Here is a 24,621-nt window from a genome sequence, read left to right as displayed (position 1 = left end):
AAGTAAGTAGTTGACTTAGGGATAACATTGATATAGATAAGAAATAATAGAACTCCTAATATGGAACCTTAAAGTAAACCAGAGAAGACAGGATGGAAATCAGACTTAACGCCACTAACTTATAGACTTATTGTTACCTACTGCATACGTAAGATCTAAAGGAAGTGTTGGATTTGATGGTCAATTTTTTGATATTGAAGTTTCGAAACTCAGAGTTATCAATGTGCGTGGAAAAAGTATTTGTAAAACCGTTTGAAAATCATATTGATATCATGCAAGAAACAAACGTAAAAGAGCGAATCTTAATTGTAAAAAAAAATTCCAATGTCGTAAATAACACCTTGCAAGAATCCGAGTACAGCGACCGAAATCATATGGTGAACCGTAGATGAAATTGTGTCGGTTTCGGATTTTACTGAATCTAGTATTATCAGGAATTTTTCGTATTTATGGCTCCTAGTGTAAAATAAAAAACTAGGACATAAAAGTCACCTGTTGGCAAAACTTCATACGTGAATCGCTATTCGCTTCAATGAATGCACAATCAAGAAAAAATGTTGAAATATACTTGCCGGCGTTGTCGTTATATTTTATCATCAATTGTTTATGTTAACTTCCTCTCGTGTCAGAAATAACTTATTCATCGAGTTCACGTTTTCTTTCTATTTGAGTGTGAGAATCAAATCTCCATTTGCGTGTGACGACATAAAACGATTTGACATTCCCTAAAATAAAGTATCCTAAGAATGCAAAGTATCTTTATTCATGTCTAAACCCATTCGGCGAACGGTCTATTATCAGTTTGGGCATGAATTGCTGAAAATTCTAACACGTTGAATTAAGAACCTTCTTTGAAAGATATTCACTTGATCGATGAAAAAAAAGGGACCGCGAACTCTGAGCGAACCCGAGCGAAGAAGACAGCAATGAAGAAAGAACAACAATGCACGGAAGATCAAGTTAAATGAGATTAAATTAGCGATTAAAAGTCGGCAGACAGAGCAAAATCAAGTTCAGAATGATAATTCAAACTTCTGGCCTGTAAAAGCAAACAGATGGGACTTCTAGAGGCATTTGTTGCACGAATGATCAGTGAAGTGAAATTTGCGTATTAATAATTCGCATGAAAGAATTCTCACTCACCACAAAATGTAATCAAGATCCAGGCTGAAATCATGATGGTATCCAAACGTCTTGTTCTACTTTAATGGAGCTTGATCTTCTTCACGCTGAGGAATCGACGAGGTCGAAATCAACAGAGCGACATAAGTCAGTTGCGTTTCGTATTTAACTGCGGAAATATGGAAGCAAGCAGAAAGACAACAGATCGAATAAAAGCTAGTTGACGTCATTGATAAGTCTGCATCATTTAAATAAGTTTAAATAAAAGAAATGAAAGAGAAACGATGCGAGAAATTAGAGGGGAGGGGAGGAACCCACTTGCCTCCTCTCCTCCCCCTCCCCTCTAAGTCTCTCAACACAATGATTATGTTACTATTTTGATAAAAAGGAAATAAACCCCAGGAGATTTATGATTTACGTCAAAATAAGAAGGACAGCTACCTAAAGCGAAGCTACACTACACAAAGCGAAGCAGTTAAAATAAAAACAAATTTAGTAATGGCTTAGTGCCACAGAAATTCCAAAAATTACGTCTGTTTTCATGGTGACGAAAGTCCTCACTTGATCATACCGCTAAATCGTTGTATTTGATAGTTTTGGCTCCGCACGGAAGCAAGACGTAATGATCAAATTCCCACAATAAACTTGTATATAGATGACGCTCGAATTCTTAGAATTTTGAGCCCTGAGCTGATTTTTAACTTGTTAATATCTCGTATTTTCGCTTAAACTGATCTGAGGCAACTGATTAAATTTTTATGTGCGAGGGTAAGACATTAATTTTTTTTGTAAAATTCGCTGAGGGTAAGGGATCCTCGGGTGACACTTATCACACGACCTTTTTGAAGGCAATTCAAGATTGTAACCCTAATTGACTGTGTAAGCCCCTAAAGTGAGCAGGAGTCAGTGAGCTACGGAGGATATAATGAACAAAGAGATCATTTAGACCCGCGTGACATTGTTCAGATCGACAGCTATAAAATGGTCTTTTCTCGCAGATTTTAACCAGGCTGCCTCAGTTAAATTTCCAAAAGCGTCCCTAGCCGTTACGTGCCTTGAAAGAAAACCGGAAAAATAGCTCCAATATCTAATAAAACTGTAAGTATTCAGCCTGCTGGAATTTCTCACAAAAAAAATAAACTTAAGAGCATAGCAACTCTTTAAATGCTGTACAAGCTCTGAAAACCCCACTGCCACTTCACAGAAGTGTCATTGAAATTTATGAAAAAAGCTTCTGTTCAACAATTACCAACCAAAAAGAGACTTTACACAAAATTCATGAAAGCGAGAAGAAATGATATGACTTCCTGTTGGCTCCCGACAGTGCGTTTTTTAAACACCCTCCCCTCCCACTTTTCCCGTCCCAAAAATTGCGACACCAGGTTTCACAAAGTGTTTATCCGATCTCGAAGTCTCGTTAGCTTTTGCCTCAATGACTTTCTTTCAGTGCTTTTCGTTTCAGTCTCAAAGTCTCTCATTTCTTCAAAGTCTTGGACTTGTTCTTATAAACGAGGATCTCTTTCAAAAGGCAGCGAGAGTAATGCGTCGATCAATTGGAAGCTTCAACATCTTCCCGGGTATAACCCAGGGCATTCGAACTTTTGAAAATTGATTTTTTCAAATCCTCCTCCCCCGCCGAGCCAAGATGGTGTTCAAATGTCTTACTCAAGTGCTGGATCTAATAGTCAATTTTCTAATACGAGGCAAAATCGGCGACCGTAACTTTCTTCTCATTGACCAAGCTTTAAAATTTATCAGTAACTTGTAGACCTCTTCTTCTGAGCCATCCGCCCGCGAACGTGAACTCTTTACCTGTAACACCCTCTATAATAAGAGATAAAACCTTGTCTTCCGCTGGAAAGACTTGTCACTTTCGGTTCAAATTCCCCTCCCCGGGGACGGACGACAGTCAAATATTCTCGGGTTACCCAGTGGGGATATTGAAGTTTCAAAACTCAGAGTTATCAATGTGAGCGGAAAAAGTATTTTTACAACCGTTTGAAAACATCTCGGTATAACTGTTGATATCATACAAGAAACAAATGTAAAAGAGCGAATCTTAACTGTAAAAGAAAATTCTAATGTCGTAAATAACATCTTGCAAGAATCCGAGTACAGCGACTGAAATCATACGGTGGACAGTAGGTGAAATTGTCTCGGTTTCGGATTTTACTGTCTTATCAGGAATTTTTCATATTCATGGCTCCTGGTGTAAAAATAAACAGTTATGACATAAAAGTCACCTGTTGGCAAAACTTCATACGTGAATCGCTATTTTTAATGAACGTGCAGTCAGGTGAAAATGTTCAGTGATATATACTTGCCGGCGTTGTCGTTATATTTTATCATCAATAGTTGATGTTAACTCTCGTGTCAGAAATAACTTATTCATCGATTTAACGTTTTCTGTCTATTTGAGTGACAGAAAAAAATCTCCGCTTCACTTACAAATAGAGAGAGGTGGTTTAAATGAGTCACTGCAATACGGATAAGTTTGATTATTTTTGAATTTGCGAACCTTTGGCTCGATGCGCTAAACGAGGGTCAAGTCTACCTTTGGGTACACGGGTGGGGATTGATTTTACTAGTGTATATTTTCACTACCCACACCCCCTGTGCAGCAAAATTGTCACTCCGACAATTTTCTCGATCAGTTACGAGCTTTTCCGCCTCCCTTCGGCCAAAGTCCCTCAGGACTACCAATTACTCAGGACTTTTGTTTGATGCTTAATGGAATGTTGACCCGGAAGAATGGACTATTTCTTGATACGAAACGATTTGATATTCCTTGAATAAAGTAGCCTAAGAATGCAAAGTACCTTTATTCGTGTCTACGCCTATTCAGCGAGCGATCAAGTGTTTCGAATTCCTCAATGAGCATGACTTGGCATTTAATTTGTCTCGTACGATTTGACAAGAATTACCTCCCTTCATTGAAAACTCTAACATGTTGAATTAAGAACCTCCTTTGAAAGGTATCCACTTGATCGATGAAAAAAGTGAGACAGCGAACACTGAACGAACCCGAGCGAAGAAGGCAGCAATGAAGGAAAAACAACGATGCACGAAAGAAGATGAAGTTAAATGAGATTAAATTCGCGTTTTGAAATGCACATTTGAAGCCGGCAGACAGAGCAAAGACAAGAGCAGAATGATAATTCACACCTTGGGCCTGTGATAGCAAACAGATGTAACTTCTGGAAGCATTTGTTGCACGTATGATCAGTGAAGTGAAATTTGCGCATCAATCATTCGCATGAAAGAATTCTCACTAACCACAAAATGTAATCAAGATCCAGGCTGAAATCATGATGGTATCCAAACTTCTTATTCTATTTTAACGGAGCTCGATCTTCTTCACGCTGAAGAATCTATGAAGTCGAAATCAACAGAGCGACATAAGTCAGTTGTAAATGGTTAAGAATATATGAAAGTCATATATTTGAACTGCGGATAAAGACGTGAATGAAAGTGATCCTCGCAGTAATATGCACTACTTAGGCAGTAGTGAAAATAAGGCCTGAAAAAAATTCAGGCCTGTACGGGATTTGAACGAAATATATGACTTTCAATATATGACTTTCATATATTCTTAACCATTTATTCATCACTTCACGGGTTTATTTAGAACCAACTTCATGACCAGCTCCCAGTTGGCTTGTTAGCTCAGTTGGTAGAGCGCTGCACCGGTATCGCAGAGGTCATGGGTTCAAATCCCGTACAGGCCTGAATTTTTTTCAGGCCTTATTTTCACTACTGCCTAAGTAGTGCATATTACTGCGAGGATCACTTTCATTCACATAAGTCAGTTGTGTTTCGTATTTAACCGCGGAAAAACGAAAATAAGCTGAAAGGCAACAGACGGAATAAAGGCTAGCGAGACCTTGACGTCATTGACGAGTCTGACAATTTCAGTTCTTCAGTCATAAGATAATGGTATGTACGAAGAGATCGACACAACGTGCTTTATGCTTTCGACATAAGGAGTTTCATTTGGATAATTCTTCTGCGAGAGTTTAAATGAAAGAAAAAAGATGCGAGATATTAGAGGGGAAGAGAGGAATCCCACATGGCTCCTCGTCCTCGAGATATGGTCATAAGCGCATTGTATTTCTATTTAAAAAAAAAAAAGCGAATTCCAAACCTTTTATACTGTTGTAGATTTTGAATTTGTTTTCCTCCCTGATTATTATTGAAAAACTGGAATCTTTCAAATCAATATTTTGTCGATTGGCTTCGCTACCACTCTTTGGTTGCGGGGTATGACTCACACTGAGAGCAGCGACGTACTGGTTAATGGCTTTGGGTTATTTTGGAACCTTCTTCCTATAAAATCCTCAAAAGCAAACAGCACTCCTCCGATGTGGTCGCATTTTCCTTTTCCTCGGAGACCGAGACCAGCAGATTACGTAAACGCTGCGCGTAACACATCACAGATAGGTGAGAACTCACACAGCTCTGTAGGGTGTTTTCTTCATCGAGTGAAGAAGGTTTTCCCTTACATAAGTTTTGTTTTCAAAAATTTTGCCCTCCAGTTTTTTCACGTTTCCTTCCAAGAAGAACTGATAGGATTTCAGCTTATCGTAATGCGTTCCTCTCAACACGATGTGGTGATATTTTCGTGTGGAAACAACGGGGTAATCGTAAAGCTGAATGAAATTCATCTCAGGTAAATTACGGAGATCGCTCGACCATCCAAGGGCTGAAATCCTTACCATAGTTGTTTCGTATTTGAAGTCGCTCTGGTTTTGTTATAGGTCCTGGATACCTGTAAGAAGTTCTCGGTTTTCTCCACTTCTCGATGGGAGGACGTGTCACATCAGCAAAGCATAAACTTTCGACACAAAGTCGGCTCTAATTCCGCCCGTCGTGAATTAGACTTAAAAGTCTCCCTGAGATCTAATGCTTTGAGCTTCTGGATGTCATCTAATGACGGAAATTTCATATTGTTCTATTAAAAAACCATTTTGAAGGGAGAAATCGCATTGAAAAGTGCATTAGAACGTGAAATGTCGGTAGATCAGCTGTTTGAAAGAACCGCCGGATCAACCCCAACCTCGTTATCGTGTGTGCGCGGTTACTAATCCAATATGGCGCCGGGAACGGTAGAAAGGTTTATTACAAATTCTGCGAAGCAGTTTCTTTGTAGATCGATTATGATCGAGTAATAGTAAAAGAAATTTGGAGAAATTAATTTTGAAGGATGTTGTTTCTTTAATCAACTGACACATTTCAAAAACAGCTTAAAACGTCAAAAGAACGTCAGAAAAAAAAGGTAAAAGCCGAAAAAAAAGACAGAGGTGTTAAAAATAGGAGGAGATCAAAGCGGACTGTTATCGAAGATAAACTTAACAAACACTAAACCAATGTTAGTTGCGTTGATATCAATTAGTACGAACGTGAAAATTACAAAGCTGTAAATCTCCTCCTTTATTAAGTTCCCGTGATTTCGGCAATGTGATTATTATATTTCCAGTTTCATTTTAAGAGTTCATAATTCGGCTGATAAGAAACACGTGACCCTGCCCGTTTATCCGGTTTACCCATTTTGAACTAGTAAAGAGTATCCTCAACATGTCTGATTATAAATCAAAACAGCTCTAAGCGAGTTGCTGAATTCCCCGACCTGGTGCTGACAAACGCACGTGTAGGAGGTTCATTAGTAGAATCCTCTTCGGATACCTCTTCATTTTCGACGAGTTCGTCGTCAGAGTTGATATCACTGTTATCGCCACCTTTCAACAGTCGTTCAATTCTATCCGCTTCCTCTTGAGGGAACTTGTAAGATCTCAAACCGGAAGCATCAGTAATGATCTCGTCAATATGCACGCGGTCTATAATGGTGTACGGTGAGTTCCTATCTGCTCGTGATTGTTACATTACTTCGAATTGCGTGACTTAGCCCATTTTACCTGACAAGAAGGGCATCATATTTTTTGGTCGCCTTTTGACAGATTTTGCAATCTACGTGCTTACAGGTTTGAGTTCGACCTCAAGTTTGCAAAAACAGCCACTGACATTGCATTTGGAGCTACATAGTTCCATCAAGAATATCAGAGAGAGAAAATTTATTTGATATCTTGTAATGAACAGTTTTCCTTTACGTTTAGTATCAGCTTGAGGCAGTTGGAAAAGCTATAAACGAGTGAACACAAACACAAGCTTTAGGCTTTCTAATAGAGATAAGTCTTTTATTTTTTACCTCAGAGAAAACGAACTTGTCGCCAGTGTCGTTGTTCTCGAGGGAAGACTGTTAATCAAGTAGGCCTTTGCCAAAAGTATTGAACGATATCACAACAATATTGAACGATATCACAACAATATTGAACGATGTCACAACAATATGCGGTAACCATATTTCTCCTCTGTTATTGTCCATCGGAATATCACACATTTGAAATCAGAGCCATTGATGTTCACATCTTCGGTCACGTTTCTCAAAGACTATTGTATCTTTTGGTCACTAAAATTCACTTGCATATACTCGCAAAAAAATTTCAATACCCATAAAGAATTCATATTGCTTTTCTGCGTGCCTTAAAACCTTGAGAATCTTGGAATTGTAAACCACTGAGATGCCAGCGTATTCCACTCGACGAAACTCCACACCTCGAAAAAAAAACAAACGCGTTCCCGTCGACGAAAATAGAAATGATGTGACCTTTCCACCTCAGTCTACTTGACATGCAGATGGCACGCGGTTTCTTCATAAACTTGAGTTCTATTACCCCTTTCTTGTGCCACCTGCAGTCTAAAACTTTTTTCTTTGTCAACCGACAGTACTCATGACCCAACAAACCTTGTTCTTAAACTGATCTAATTGCGAATCCTGCAAAAATTTTTTTCGATTACGTTCAAATTTGCCGCCATTTTCTCACTAACTATGCCTCTGCTGGACTTTGCTGGTGCAAGTTCTTGTATGGATGCAATCGTGCATAGCAGTCATGAGAGTAAAATGCAGCAAGTAATTTCACCAAACCTCAAACCCTGAAGGTGATAAGAAAAAAATCAAGGCTATTCCTTTGTAGCGGGGGCGAGGAAGGGAAAATATATTGAACGTCCGATTAATTTGATTTTACATATTTATAATACTTACGCAACGTATGGAGTCCTGAAACTCTTAAAAATTGTGTATCGCAAAACCATATTTACAATAAATTCGCCAGACGGAAGTTTTTCCGGATCACATGTTTCAATCCATTCAGGAGAAGGCTTGTAACCAAAACATGTGCTGGAAACAATAGCCCTTCCTATGTACTGTTGGTTGCCGGGTAACATAAATTACAGAAAGAGAGAGAAATGCTCAGACAATCATGTCATAGAAGCATAATCTATTTATTAAAACAAACCGGTTCCGGTGGGCATGTTGACGTCAATCCATACTAAATAACTAAAGATACGATCAAATTCCATCGAAAAAAATAACAAAAAGATAGTAAATCTCATGACTTGTTACACTGGGTACAGGTTATATCTATTTAACAAATAGATTCCATGTTACGTTAGCCCGGAGAGCAAGCGTAATTTTGACGGGCGAGTGCTCAGTATTTTTACGACCGCCATCTTTGTTTTTAACGGCAGCGGAACGCTGGGGAGAAAAAGAAATTTGCACCAAGGAGGCGGTCGACGGTCAACGGTCAAAAATAAGGAAGGGGGTAGGGGAGTGAAGATCACCTTTCTCACCCTTCCCCTGCCCCTTACCCCCACTGTCCACTCTAACTCCAAATCAAACATGGCCGGTCGGATAAACGATTCAAAACGATCGCGAGCTTAAAACGTTAGCTCGCCCTTAAAGGACGCCTACACTGCACATTACGTTGCCATGCGCTTGTTCAGTAATAGATCAAAGAAGACGTCCCATCAGCCACTTTTTTTCTATCTTACTGCATTTTGACGTCTTCTGTTATCTATTACTGAACTAACGCTCGGTACCTTGGAATCTGTTTGTAGACCAGAGGATACCTACAACCTTCACAAAAAACGTTTAGTCACTGACAGTAAAAGGTAAAAAAAGTTTCCATTAGTTAATACAATAGCATTAGCAAATGTTTAAAATAAACAATTATAGCATAGCAAGCGCTTCTTTATCTTCAATTCTTGTAAACCAATCTAGTGTTTATCTCTTTTTAGAGCAATCATTGGCTTGGGTGATCATTTCGCGCTTTCATTTTTCGGGGATGGCGTCATATCTTGCAATAATCACCACGAGTGAGGAGGTTTAAAAACAGAGGTAACTACATCTCAATCACTTCACGGATTGAACTAGCCTCAAATATAGGTTAATCTATCGATTCCCCGTTTTTCAAAATTAAATTATAAAATTATTTGATTTCACGTCTTTTTAAGCATATTAAAGTGCATCTCATTTTCACTAAGAAACGCTGATCATACTTAACCTTTAAAACTATGGGAGATCTTTGGCCATAGTTGCAAATGATCTTCTTTTAACCTGACCCTAAACTGTGCTAACTTCCCTATTATTCAATAATCTAGCTAGTTCCATTCTCTCAGTTAATGAAAATGAGTTAAAGGTGACTTTCTTCTGTTCTTTCGCTCGTCTTCCCTGACTGAGAGCCTGGAAAAGGTTATTCATAAAAACAATCTTCTACATGCTCAACTGGCACATCCCTCCCAAGATTGTAACTCATGAGACTGTTTTCTCGTTATTAGGTGTATGATACGCAGGGATTTGACTGGCATTGGAGTCGCCTTGGTTCATCGGTTTCAGTACAGTACAGTTCTCTGTGGTCACCTTAAACTCGGCCCTGCGTCTTCTCTGACCTATTAGAAACAAAAATGGCATGATGATAAGGAAAAGAAGTATGTAGACATTAAATTAATATTTTTGAGAGTATGGGTATCACCTAAGTATCTAATCAGACGAGCTCCCCAAAGTGATTACGTACATTAAGCCACTCCCTTGCCACTCTCCTTGTGCAGTCACATGGTTGGAAAGGTGACATTTTGGTTGCTATCAATCAAACTTGGTTTTCGTAACAAGTTGATAAGTAGCTTGCTCGCCGCATGTTTAATAAGCTAATCTCAAAATGATCTCCCGAGGGGCAAAAAGAGCGTAACCCGCCAGTTCCTTACTCAGAGAGTAAGTGCCAAGAAGCACTAGGAAAATTTTTGCTTGTTTTTGATTTTTTGTTCTGCCAAGTTTTGCCAAGCCTTACCAATCTTCAAAGGCGCGGTCGTCTTGCCTCGGAGCAAGACAAATTTTTGTCAGGCGTGAAATCGGACAGGTTTTATTAATTTACAAGCCACGATTTGAAGGAATACGCCAATCAACAAAATTTGAGCTCGCTTTTGAAATGTGAGCTTTCAGGCAGAAGGCCGCCAAAATATATTTCATTTTTTATGCGGCAATCAAATAGTGAAGGTAGAGGATTTGTACCTCGGGATGCAGCATAACGATCAGTACTCAAGATACTCAGAATACAACTATTATAGCTTCCATGAATTTTAGGTTTACGCTGAATCCCCAGGTTCAAGTGCTGCTCAATTTGAATATCCCTGTGATTGACATTTAGTGATAAACAAATATTTTGCTGTTTTTCAGTGCGCCCGCACTGGTTAGTTGAGACAAATTTTGTCAACCCAGTGCCCCCGCCCCCTAAATTGGTCTCAACTTTCAACTTCCTGATAACAAGTCTTAACGGTTTCGAACATTCATGGTCTCCTCGCGAGTCCATAACACACTGGTAGAAAACCAAAGAACAACACCCTTTTCCTTCATGAAAAAAAAAGCGAGCGGACTCACCGTAACAAAAGCAACAAAAAATCCCAACTAAGATAAGAAGACCAACGATCACAACAACCACTGCTATTACTGCCTTGGCACCTTCCGATAAGGATTTCTTTGACCCTACAATTAATTGTGACAGTTAGAAAATCTTAAAGAATTTCTTAAGTTAATAATCGCATTTGATGATCATTGATTGACAAAGATATTTAGATGAAAAACATCATCTAATAATTTGAATCAGTTAGGTAATTTGTCAACTCAGATACCCAAAAAATTCATTATCAAACCGGGACTACAAGAGAACGGCATTAACAAACTCCACCCCCAACCCGTGGATTTCCCGCACCACCGAAATATTTAGAAGAACTGATTGTCAGCCTGCCGGACGAACTTATCGACATGGAGTTCGTTTTATGGGTTAGGGCACGTTTGGCGAAAGATCACCTATTTTATTCAAATAATTCATATTTGCTTTCTAAAGGTAACTACTTTTTATCCTCTTATGAATTGTTTTCAAGTTCAGTAGTATTAATACCAAACAAGTGAAAAGTGCTTTTCGCACCCCAATTGGCTGGTTCGGTTTTGAATAGCAAGTAACAATCACCTCCAAACAACCGGTTAGCTAAAGTAATTAATTTCCGACCATTTTTCGATATATTGTGAGGAGTAAACTTATTTTTTGCTATCTGTGTGGTTTATAGTAAAAAGATGAATAATAATTATTTACCCCTGTCAGTGTCGGTAAAAGTGGTAGATATTCACTTCGCCACTCTTCGGCTCGGTAAATATCCACCACTATTCACATCCACTTCGGTGAATAATTGTTAACTATTGTTAAAAGTATTTATTAGCTTTTACAAGCAGGCTAACACATTATCTTTTGATTGGAACTAGTGACTGAAAGAGCAAAAAATACAAACGATGCCTTCAGCGATAAGGGAAGTTGGTCGTAGAAGTTTAACTTTCAGACATAGTTTGATGCTACACTGGTTTGCAGATTTAATGAATGTAACCGAAGAAGTTACAATTCATAGACCTAACGTTTCGACACTCCTGTCTAGTGCCTTCATCAGGGGTGATCTAAACGCTGCAACAAGAGGTCCTTTTATATGATCACTAATTAGCGGCCTTTTTTCTGACGAGGTGTAAATAGGCGTCAGGAAGCAGACCGCCATCGTCACGATTTAAAGGAGTGTGGGCGGAGTTAATGTGCCAAGCCTCCAAACAAAGGCGCTGGTGGTAACGCCGATTAGTGGTGATAATTTTAGAATTATCCCACCCAATTGTATTGTTGGTTAGGCAAGTATGCTCCGATAAAGCTGAATTTTCCTTTTTGCAAAGAAAAACCGCTTTTTGGTGCTCTTTTAACCGTGTACCAAACTGGCGTTTGGTCTGTCCGATGTATTCGTTGTCACAGTCATTGCAAGGATAGAATAAATGGCGTCGGTTCGTTGTTCTTTCGTGACAGGATCCTTAGGTTTGGCGAAAATATGCCCCAAAGTCTGAAAAGGTTTTTGAGCAACTTTAACGTTGTGGCTATTCAAAATTCTCTTGATGGGTTCAGTAACACCCTGTATGTAAGGAATAACAGCAAAACCAGTCGCTTTGTTCCCTTTCATCAAGAGCGTTACTATTTGTAACTGGTTTTTGGCAGTTACGGAGAAAAGTTTTTGTATAGCCATTTGCCTTTAGGACATTGGAAACATATTTCCTCTCCTCAGCCTTCGAATCGAGTGATGATGGTAGACAGTCAGCCCTCCTAAGTAAAGTTTTGGCTACAGACTTCTTATGGCAAATAGGATGGTGAGAATCGAAAGCGAGGTATTTGTCGGTGTGGGTGGGTTTACGGTAGACACTTGTCTCTAAATTACCCTGAACCCCTCTGGACACATTTAAATCAAGAAAGGGCAAATGTCTATCCTTTTCATGTTCAAGGGTGAATTGGATCGACGGCTCTACTAAATTCAAATGCGACAAGAGGCGCTCCGCTTCATTTCCGGATACCGCAGAAATAACATCATTGACATATCGTTTCCAGAAAAAGGGTTTAACCGGTGAAGTGGCTAAGGCCCTTTGTTCCACGTCTTCCATTACCATGTTAGCAATGACGGCAGAAACAGGCGAACCCATCGCTGTACCAAAAACTTGTTGATAAACTTGTTCATAAACCGGGAATTCCTTTGAGACCCATTGTCTCTTTTGTTAATTCTCCGACTTATGCAATTTCTGGTTATCTTGCGAGAATTTTGTCGCCTGTTGTTGGGAATACTGATTACACTGTCAAAAATTCCTGCGAATTTACGGATTTCATAAGAGATAAAACTCTTCAGACTTTGGGGCATATTTTCGCCAAACCTAAGGATCCTGTCACGTAAGAACAACGAACCGACGCCATTTATTCTATCCTTGCAATGACTGTGACAACGAATACATCGGACAGATCAAACGCCAGTTTGGTACACGGTTAAAAGAGCACCAAAAAGCGGTTTTTCTTTGCAAAAAGGAAAATTCAGCTTTATCGGAGCATACTTGCCTAACCAACCATACAATTGGGTGGGATAATTCTAAAATTATCACCACTAATCGGCGTTACCACCAGCGCCTTTGCTTGGAGGCTTGGCACATTAACTCCGCCCACACTCCTTTAAATCGTGACGATGGCGGTCTGCTTCCTGACGCCTATTTACACCTCGTCAGAAAAAAGGCCGCTAATTAGTGATCATATAAGAGGACCTCTTGTTGCAGCGTTTAGATCACCCCTGATGAAGGCACTAGACAGGAGTGTCGAAACGTTAGGTCTATGAATTGTAACTTCTTCGGTTACATTCATTAAATCTGCAAACCAGTGTAGCTTCAAACTATGTCTGATTGTCCACCTGGTTGCCGTGTGAACTTTAATATAAGTTTAACTTTCTTATAACAAAAAGCATTGATTAATTTTGAATATTCATACTCGTTTCCGATTCACTTGTCGTTTCCGATTCACTTGTCGTTTCCGATTCATTTGTCGTTTCCGATTTACTTGTTGCTGCTGTTTTTGTTGTAGACGGTGATGTTGTTGATGTGGGAGTAGATACGGAATATTCCGCTTCAAATCCACGATCAACTGTTTGTCCAGGATGGAACATCACAAACATTTGGTTTCCAGTCGAGAACCGAGGCTCCTCCAAAGGCGACCCCTGACAAAATCGTCCCAGGAGTGAATCCGAAGAGCTTGTTGACCCGCCATCATAAAGCTCCACATAAGAACAAGAATCCAAACAAGATTTAGCTGAACACTCACTTAAGACAAAGTAAGTAAATGCAAAATTTACAATTTTTCCAGGCGGTGCGGTAATGATCCAGGTACAATTTCTGGACGCAGTGTAGTTACTCTTTGGGTAGTTTGTGCTGCTTATTGTGCCATTCCCTGAGAGAGGAATTGCTTCCTTTGGACAAACTGTTGAAAGTTAAAAAGGGTCCATGTGAGTGTGGGATCGAGAATTGTCATGTATTTACGACGGAGGGAGGCTAAATATATGGTTGTTTCGAAGGAAATTCACATCGGCCAAAGCGCATTAAGCTGCAAACGAAAGAAAATTTGTGTAATGACTTAGAAAATATTAGACCGTCGTAATTCAAGAGGAGAAGTAAAATGTGTAGATCTGAAATAAATTTCCAAGGCTTTCAAGCAGCGAAGTCTAGCGAATGAGTAGACACGATCACCGTGAGGCGCCCGATTTTTCAAAATTCGACACTATTTCAAACCAAAATGTGTCATTTTCCAAACTGGTTTTCAGACCCACCATTGGCTTCGTTTCATTGTACTTCGCATCACTGCTGCAGACAAATCTTGGTCAAACTTACCTGAATTTCAGCTTGAATAGTATAATTTTCTTTCTTCTTTAACCAGATCGTTTATTAGAAGTTAAAGGGAAAAAAAGCTTTTTGTACGCTCTCGTGGCTCCCTTGGTAAACAATAAAATGGATCTTAGACTATTTCGGCCATTGATCAAAATCCATACCCTTTTGAAAAGAGGTTTACAAAAACATGGCCTACATAAGAGAGTTGCCCCGAACAATAATATCAAGTTTAGAAAAGTGAACAACCAAGAATCGAGGAGAAAAAGTGGGAAGTGGGTAAAGCAACATGGCTTAGATTCCCAGTACACCACCGCTTACATTGGCATATCAGAGATGTTTGCATTCAACAATCATTAAAAGAGCGAGCTTCCTCTCTAATTAACTTCAATAATAAGAAGTGAATGGATGAGGTGGAGCACGATATTAATAATCATTATACATTAGACTTACTACAAAAATTTGATTGGTTGAGAGCAGTTAATCGATATATAATGACGTGTGTAATTGACATAATAGGCTAATATCTGCAGTGGATATTGCATTAATCATGTCGAGTTCAAAGCTTGCCTAATTTTTTAAACTCCTCGTCCGTGTAGTGAACTCAATATTTTGCCAACTCAAACAGAGGTGCCTCCTAAAATATGCAATTATTGAACTCGTTTTTCGCATGATATCAGGAATAATCAAACCTCTTGCCTGTGTTATCTGCTTCAGCCTTCGGCTTCAGTAGATACCTCAGATCTCGGTTTTAATAATTTGTGTCATTATTTGGCAAAATTACATCTTCTTTCAGCGAAATCTTAGATCTATTTTTCTTCTTACTTGGAGGACTGTAGTTCAACAGCTTGTAAGTTGCTCCAAATCCGTCATAATCCATGTTTGTATCATCGGACACAAACACCACCCTCAAGCTTTCGTTCAGTGAATAAAATTTTACAGGAGTAGCACTTGGTGTACCACATAGTTTTCCAGGTAGCACTTTATCACTGAAGCTATTCTGAACTTCGAAATAACCACACAAGCAAGCAGTGCCATTACAGCGTTGTAGATTATAGTCTGGTATTGTGAGCTCAACACGGTATCCTTGTTTCCCCATAATCTTCCAGCTACATGTCTGGTTGAATGGATAGTTTCTTGGATTAAAGGGAGAGGAAAAGGAACCTGATGTTTCATTGAGGATCATATCTGTTGGGCACACTGGAAAGAGTAAAAGACTGCCAGCTTTAGTAAAATGCATCTACGTTATTATTTGCATGATATATTCAACATAATTCTCGCTCAGTTTAATAGGGGTACGTGCTCAGTACATACACTTGTATGCTTCCAGTTAATAAACTACCATAGAAGAAAAGCTCTTACATGAATCTCCATCTATCGCCTCAAAGGTTGCATTGAACCCTTTGTTTACAGGGCCGGTGCGAGATTCAAATCTCACTTGAATGAAGTTTCCCTCGGAGTACACAGGAGGGGGAAGCTTTTGACCACAGATCTTAAAGTCACTGGGATTTCCTCCATGAGAGGCAACGTTTGTGATAAAGACTCGGGCACTATCTGCTGCCGCTCCAGCACAGTCATCGTTTTCACCTGCTACCAGGGTAAAGCTCAAGAAGGTCAGTTTGATGATTTTCCCACCAGGTACCGTGATATTCCAGGTAAACATCCTGTTTGCGTCATAGTTGTTGGGAAAATTGGGGCTGGAAATGTGACCACTAATAGCATTAATGGATTCTCCAGGAGGGATACAGGCTGAAACGGAAGGATTTTTTATTCACTTTTTTTATATTTTTTATTACTGTGCACGAAACAGTTCCAATGAAAGGGGGTCTCAACGGGGTGATGGCTTTTACGGCTTACGTGTACGGTTAATATCATTCCATTTTTGGAGGAGAAATTTGTTTTTAACAGTTAACATGGTTTACGACTAACGGTTAAAATCTGTCAATTTTTACGCCAAACGGGTAAATATTTTTGGCCGTTTTACGGCGATCGGTTTATCCCACTGAGACACTTGTGAAACAGAAATGTTAAATACGTTTTCTTTCAAAAGAAGACGAGTGTAACTCAGAGTGACCTTGGTGAGCGGCGATAGTCTGTCTGTCTCTTAAAAATATAGAAGTATGAAATAAGTTAAAAGTTGGGGCATAGTCGGTGTCTTAACGCGTCAAGACCAATTTCGCGCAAGAAAAATATTTGATGATTGTAAAAGAGGATATTCTGAATAAACTTAACAGGGTACTCACCACCGGTCGTTGTGTATTCATATTTCGCTTCAAATCCACGTTCAACTGTTTGCCCAGGATGGAATATCACAAACATTTGATTTCCAGTCGACAACTGAGGCTCATTCCAAGACGACCCCTGGCAAAATCGCCCCAGCGAGGGCGAACTTGTTGACCCACCATCATAAAGCTCCACATAAGAACAAGAATCCGAACAAGGACTGGCTGAACACTCACTTAAGACAAAGTAAGTAAATGTAAACTTTACAATTTTGTCAACTGGCGCGGTAATGTTCCAAGTACAATTTCTGGACGCAGTGTAGTTACTCTTTGGGTAGTTTGTGCTGCTTATTTTGCCGCTGCCTGAGAGAGGAATTGCTTCCTTGGGACAAACTGTATACAATAAAAAAGGACCACGTAAGCGTGGGAGAATAAGCATAGCCTGTTCCGGGAATTCAGTTGGTAAAAGGAAATGCCATATCGAACTGTGCGACAGTAGCAAAGGAGTGAAAAAACGAGGGAAGTCTGGGTCATGTTATGTGATCAACTTCTTCTTTTCCCGACCAGACCCAAACCTCACTCTCTTTTTCACTACGCCGCTACTATGGTGCCCCTGGCTATTTCGCTCTGTTTGACTACCTAGAATGCTTGGAATAGGCCAGAATAAACATGGATTGGTGATAGATATATGGTTTCTTTCACAGATTCCGTCAAAATCTGCATGGTAAGAACAAAAACGTGGCACACGAAGCGCTACTAAATGTCACTGATGACCACAGTTTGACATCATCTGGTATCTCTTGTTGAACAGACACACGGCAATGTGGAATCTAATTGTTTCATATACGATGAAGAAGCAAATTGTCGTAAATGGTGATTTCATTTACGCCTCTGTTCTCCAATACGTGATAAATAACAACCAATCGAAATGCTTACCATATAACTGTTGATTCGACCAATGGTCAAAATCTATTCAAACCAAAGCGGCTCAAAACCATACCCTTTACAGAGATACATTTCAATATGGCTTTTATAAGGGACTAGCCCCCAGGCAAGAATATGAATATTTGAAACTCGTTACAGTGACCAATTTACATTATCAACTCAGTTGATGAAACCAAATTATCTTGGTATACTCCTCGACAGACGCAGCACCACAGTTTCTTTAGAAACTTACCACCTTTATTCAATTAAGGTTGGCATGGCTTCCCAATACATCACCGCTTACACTATACATCAGAGATGTTCGCATTCACCCTGAGCTGATAACGGAGAGAACCTGCACTCTTATTAACTAAGCTCCTTATCATTACCTGTATGGGTGAATTTATGGCATGTAACATTCTTTCAGCGAACTCGTAGATCTCACCACGTTATATAGAACACGCTGGGAATAATAGCAGAAATGTTCTTTCCGAAGATATTTTCGCGTTTGATACCACATTTGACTTATCAGATGATGTATTAGCCAATACTCCAGTGCCAGAGAATACGTTAACAAGTAATATCAATAACTTTTGTACCAATTCAGTATTTAACAACTGCACTGTCGACTTTTGCCACGAGAAAAAGTAATATTTGCAGGTATGTAAACGTTTGGATTGTATGGTGACAATAGAGAGATGAAATTCTAAATGCAGTTTATTAACGAACACAAACATTCTTTACTTAAAACGAAAGGAAAATACAAATTACTGTGCAGTGTATTTCATAACTAAGGGCGGATCCTGCGTAGGAAATAAAGTCGTAAAATCTTAAAACTCATCTACTGGCCGTGTAGCGTTGGCTACATGTCGATTACAAGAGAAGTGACAACAAATAAACTACAAAAGGTCAATTATAGGGGTAAAATCATTTTTAATTAGCCGTCGGTTGCGGTTAAAAAAAATTCGACTGGCTTTATCTTTACGTAAATCACACCAATATCGAAGTCAAAAGTTGATAAAACGCACGCGAAAATCCAGCTCCCATTGGATATTTAAATACACCTCATTCTCCATTATTTATTGGTAGTTACAGAAGGAAAAAAGCGTTTATGTGCTTACGTCATTCCTTATTATGGGTTATTATATAAGACCTAGGCCTGCTTACATTAGCAGAGAAATTTACATCACCAATTGATAACAGATATAACCTCCACTCCAATGAGCAAAGCTACTTATCGTTACTTGTACCGGCGAACTTATTGCGCAAAAACATCTTTCCTCAGCGAACCCTTAGATCTCACGACGTTGTCTTCTCTACTCACTTGGAGGACTGTACCTGAACAACTTGCAAGTTACCCTAGATCCGTCATAATCCATTATTGCATCATCGGACACAAACACTACCCTCAAACATCACTATTTCGCTCTGCTTGACTAACTAGAACGCTTGGAACAGGCCAGAAAAATCAGGGATTAACTAAGCGCCTTATCATTGCTGGTATGGGTGAGTTTATTACATGAAACATCTCTCAGTGAACTCTTAGATCTTACGAAGTTGTTTTCTCTACTTACTTGGAGGACTGTAGTTCAACAGCTTGTAAGTTGCTCCAAATCCGTCATAATCCATGTTTGTATCATCGGACACAAACACCACCCTCAAGCTTTCGTTCAGTGAATAAAATTTTACAGGAGGAGCCCTTGGTGTACCACATAGTTTTCCAGGTAGCGCTTTATCACTGAAGCTATTCTGAACTTCCATATAATCACACGAGCAAGCAGCGCCACCACAACGTTCAAGATTATAGTCTGGTATTGTGAGCTCAACACGGTATCCTTGTTTCCCCATAATCTTCCAGCTACATGTCTGGTTGAATGGATAGTTTCTTGGATTAAAGGGAGAGGAAAAGGAACCTGATGATTCATCGAGGATCATATCTGTTGAGCACACTAGAAAGAGTAAAAGACTGCCAGCTTTAGTAAAATGCATCTTACTTACTATAAAAAACTTAATTTATTCAAAGAAAAAGAGAAAAATCTTAACGAAGCTTCTTTCTCTCCGAAAACTGTTCCAGTTTTGATGAGGTTTACAGTCCACGGTGGTCAACTGGATGATTTTTAATAACGCCTACAGTTCATTTTCCGTACGTTAACGGTTATATACTTTAATCAATATAACAATTGATAAATATGGCAGCTTGCATTCGAGTAAAAGGCTTGACTATATGCAATTTTTTTTCTACAGACTATAGCTGTTCAAAGATTGCCTACGTTATTATTTGTATGATATATTCAACATAATTCTCGCTCAGTTTAATAGGGGTACGTGCCCAGTACACTTGTATGCTTCCAGTTAGTAAACTACCATAGAAGAAAAGCTCTTACATAAATCTCCATCTATCGCCTCAAAGGTTGCATTGAACCCTTTGTTTACAAGGCCGGTGCGAGATTCAAATCTCACTTGAATGAAGTTTCCCTCGGAGTACACAGGAGGGGGAAGTTTTTGACCACAGATCTTAAAGTCGTCAGGTTTTCCTCCATGAGAGGCAACGTTTGTGATAAAGACTCGGGCACTATCTACTGCCGCTCCAGCACAGTCATCGTTTTCACCTGCTACCAGGGTAAAGTTCAAGAAGGTCAGTTTGATGATTTTCCCACCGGGTACCGTGATATTCCAGGTACAAATCCTATTTGCGTCATAGTTGTTGGGAAAATTGGGGCTGGAAATATGACCTCTAGTAGCATTAATGGACTCTCCAGGAGGGCTGCAGGCTGCAAAAAAGGTATCTTTCAGTTACTCTTTTGGTTTCTTACTCCAAACAAAAGAATTCCAGCAAAATAGAAATTGAAAATGTGTTTCAAACTAGCACTTTTGTTACCATATCTTTACTAAGAATGAGAATTCTAGTTGACTTAAACAAAGACCAAACCTGTGGATTAAAATGGAGACATGTAAGACGAATATTTATACTTACGATCACTTGTCACCACAGTCAGGGAGGCAACTGTAACAAATACAAAAAACGAACATGTGAACACGTGTCTCAACGTAAGCAGTAAAACTAGTTCATCCCAAATGCTAAAAAGTTTGAGGTCATCTGAGCAAAAGTGGACAGCATAGAAAACTCCCTAAGCTGCGATAGTGCTATTTATACCACAAAGAATTCTGAGCTGATTTTTAACTTGTTAATATCTCGTATTTTCTGAGCCGCTTAAACGCCCGCTCAAACTGATCTGAGGCAAGCTGATTAAATTTTTATGTGTGAGTGTGAGACATCAATTCTTGCAAGATTTTAAGCTAAGCCGTTCTTCTCTCGTTGAGGGTTGCAAAGGAATTTATACGTGACGGGTGATTAAGACGAAAATAAGTATGTGACGCGAGAATTTAACGGAAAGAAGAGCGAGATTCGTGAATTTATGAACCACCGTGAGGCGTGATTTTGAAATCTTCTCTACAAGAAAAGCGAAGTGAAGTTTTCCTTTTACACGTGTGACGAGTGAATTTTTTTTGTAAAATTCGCTGAGGGTTAGGGATCCTCGGGTGACACTTGTTACTCGACCCTTTTAAAGACAATTTAAGATTGTAATCCTAATTGACTGCTTACGCCCCTAAAGCCAGCAAGAGAGCTACGGAGGATATAATGAACAAAGAAATCCTTTAGACCCGCGTGACATTGTTAAGATCGACAGCTATAAAGGTATTTTCTCGCAGCTTTTAACCAGGCTGCCAAAGAAGCGTCCCGAGCCGTTTCGTGCCTTGAAAGAAAACCGAAAAAAATGGCGCCAATATTGAACCAAGCTGTCAGTATTTAGTTGTCAGGAGTTTCTCACAAAAAATAAACATAAGAGCATAGAAATTCTTCAAATGTTGTACAAGCTCTGAAAACCTTAATGCCACTTCGCAGAATTTTCATTGAAAGTTATGAAAAAAGCTTCTGTTCAACAATTACCAACCAAAGAGAGACTTCACACAATATTCACCAAAGCGAGAAGAAATGATGTGACTTTCTGTTGGCTTCTAACAGTGCGTTTTTGTTTGTAAACACCCTTCCCCCCTGCCACTTTCCCCGTCTGAAAGGTCACGACATTATTAACTGCTAGCTGGGGGGAGCTTGCTATAACTAAAAAATGACATGGTAAAATTAAGGGTTTCACAAGGTGTTTATGCAATCTCCTCAGTTTTTGCCTCAATGACTCCCTCTCAGTGTTTTTTCTTTCAGTGTCAAAGTCTCTCATTTCTTTCAGAGTCTGGGATTTGTTCTTATAAATGAAGGTCCCCAAAAGGTAGTGAGAGTAATGCGTCGATCAACTGGAAGCTTCAACATCCCCCTGGACATTTGAACTTTTAAATATTGATTTATTCAAATTTCCCCCCCCCCCCCCAAATTTATTTCTCTACCCCAAGTAGTAGTAAGTTAGGTTACATAATAAACAAGGTAATAACTACTGGTCAATTCTAATTTTGAACATTTAGATATTAGAGAAGAGAGGAGAAGGGCACGTCCAGATACCCAATATAGTGCCTCCTTAATCTAATATAAAAAGTTATTTACTAAACTTGGCCTAAATAACACAGCTTAGATCAAAGAGGAAGACAGAAGATGAAGGACATGAATAATTAATATTGATTTAGATAGCAATGTGAAAGTGGTTTTTTAAACATTTGTTTTTCTTTAATAGGTTGAGGAATATTGTTCCAGATATACCTATCAATGATTGTTAGACAAAATTTCCTGAGATTTAAGTTTGAATGTATTGGACATGTATGAATGTTTGTCAGCATTAAAATAGTCATACAGATATACATAAGAAATAGTAGAGCTCCTAATATGGAACCTTAAAGTACACCAGAGAAGACAGGATGAAAATCAGACTGAACACCATTGACATAAACTTATTGTTACCTATTGCATACGTAAGATCTAAAAAAAGTGCTGGGTTTGATGGTCAATTTTTTTTACACGAGGCCCAAGCTTTAAAATCCATCAGTAACTTGTAGACCTCTTCTTCTGAGTCATCCGCCCGCGAACGTGAACTATGTACCTTTAAAATCCTCCATATTAAAATATAAAACCTCGTATTCCGCTAGAAAGACTTGTCACTTTCGGAGTTATCAACGTGAGCGGAAAAAAGTATTTGTACAACCGTTTGAAAATATCTTGGTATAATTGTTGATATCATACAAGAAACAAACGTAAAAGAGCGAATCTTAATTGTAAAACAAAATTCCAATGTCGTAAATAACGCCTTGCCAGAATCCGAGTTGAGCGAACGAAATCATGTGGTGAACCGTAGGTGAAATTGTCTCGGTTTCGAATTTTACTGACCCCAGTATTATCAGGAATTTTTCATATTCATGGCTCCTGGTGTACAAATAAACAATTATGACATAAAATTCACCTGTGGCAAGACTTCACACGCGAATCGCTTTCTTCAAAGAATGTGCAGTCAGGTTAAAATGTTGATATATACTCGCTAACGTTGTCGTTATCTTATATCATCAATTGTTTATGTTAACTTCCTCTCGTGTCAGAAATATCTTTTTCATCGAGTTCACGTTTTCTGTCTATTTGAGTGTGAGAATCAATCTCCATTTGCATGTGACAGTATAAAACCATTTGATTTTCCTTGAAATAAAGTAGCCTAAGAATGCAAAGTACCTTTGTTCATGTCTAAACCTTTTCAGCGAACGATCAATTACCATGCAGGTTCGAATTCCTCAATGGACATGAATTGGCATTTAACTTGTCTCGCACGATTTTACCAGAATTATCTCCCTTCCTAGAAAACTCTAACATGTTGAATTAAGAACCTCCTTTGAAGGGTATCCACTTAATCGATAAAAAAAAGTGGAACCGCGAACACTGAGCGAACCCGAGCGAAGAAGACAGCAATGAAGAAGAACGATGCACGGAAGAAGATCAAGTTACGTGACATTAAATTCGCATTTCGAAAATGCGCATTAAAAGTCGGTAGACAAAGCAAAGTCAAGAACAGAATGATAATTCAAACCTCTGGCCTGTAAGAGTAAGCAGATGTAACTTTTAGATTCCTTTGTTGCACGTATGATCAGTGAAGTGAAAATTGCGCATTAATCATTCGCATGAAAGAACTCTCACTCACCACAAAATGTAATCAAGATCCAGGCTGAAATCATGATGGTATTCAAACTTCTTGTTCTATTTTAACAAAGCTTGATCTTCTTCACGCTGAGGAATCGACGAGGTCGAAATCAACAGAGCAACATAAGTCAGTTCTCTTTCGTATTTAACTGCGGAAATATGGAAGCAAGCACAGAGGCAACAGACGGAATAAAGTTAGCGTGACCTTGACGTCATTGACGAGTCTGTGACAATTTCAGTTCTTCAGCTGTAACTTGATGGTATGTACTAGGAGTTCGACGCAACTTGAGGGATCCTTTCGACATAAGGGGTGTCCTTTGGATATTTCTACTGCGAGAGTTTCAATGAAAGAAGTGAAAGAAAAAAGATGCGAGAAATTAGAGGGGAGGTGAGGAATCTTGCTTGCCTTCTCTCCTCCCCCTCCCCACTAAGTCTCTTAACACGATGATTATGTTACTATTTTGATAGAAAGGAAATGAAAACCAGGAGATTTAGGATTTACGTCAAAATACAAAGGAAATCCGTCATAGTTGACGAAAATCAAAGCGAAACAGTCAAAATAAAAACAAATTTTAATAGCATCGGCATAGTGCCACAGAAATTCCAAAATAACGCCAGTTTTTTTGGTGACGAAAGTCCTCAGT

The 24,621-nt window shown here is 39.1% G+C and overlaps 1 protein-coding gene across 3 annotated transcripts in view; it reads right to left on the bottom strand.

Annotated features, from left to right (window-relative positions):
* The window catches only part of LOC131777710 (cubilin), a 35,588-nt gene extending 11,282 nt beyond the window's left edge, over nucleotides 1-24,306 (bottom strand). Inside the window, exons 1-10 of one of the 3 annotated variants that reach the window (XM_066161896.1) lie at nucleotides 23,979-24,290; nucleotides 20,831-20,860; nucleotides 20,241-20,627; nucleotides 19,431-19,805; nucleotides 16,954-17,325; nucleotides 16,073-16,459; nucleotides 15,536-15,910; nucleotides 13,824-14,309; nucleotides 10,886-10,990; nucleotides 8,439-9,903 (exon numbers count right to left, since the gene is read on the bottom strand). In XM_066161896.1, the coding sequence (XP_066017993.1) occupies nucleotides 9,767-9,903; nucleotides 10,886-10,990; nucleotides 13,824-14,309; nucleotides 15,536-15,910; nucleotides 16,073-16,459; nucleotides 16,954-17,325; nucleotides 19,431-19,805; nucleotides 20,241-20,627; nucleotides 20,831-20,860; nucleotides 23,979-24,012 (2,688 nt within the window). In that variant the 5' untranslated portion in view covers nucleotides 24,013-24,290 and the 3' untranslated portion in view covers nucleotides 8,439-9,766. Of the gene's footprint in view, nucleotides 1-8,438; nucleotides 9,904-10,885; nucleotides 10,991-13,823; nucleotides 14,310-15,535; nucleotides 15,911-16,072; nucleotides 16,460-16,953; nucleotides 17,326-19,430; nucleotides 19,806-20,240; nucleotides 20,628-20,830; nucleotides 20,861-23,978 lie in introns of those variants that run through there. The other 2 variants (XM_066161894.1, XM_066161895.1) reach the window with 2 other exon arrangements.
* Between the last annotated feature and the right edge of the window lie 315 nt (nucleotides 24,307-24,621).

Source organism: Pocillopora verrucosa, chromosome 14 (assembly GCF_036669915.1).
Source record: "Pocillopora verrucosa isolate sample1 chromosome 14, ASM3666991v2, whole genome shotgun sequence".
Taxonomy (NCBI): domain Eukaryota; kingdom Metazoa; phylum Cnidaria; class Anthozoa; order Scleractinia; family Pocilloporidae; genus Pocillopora; species Pocillopora verrucosa.
This window is presented reverse-complemented; position numbering and strand designations above follow the sequence as displayed.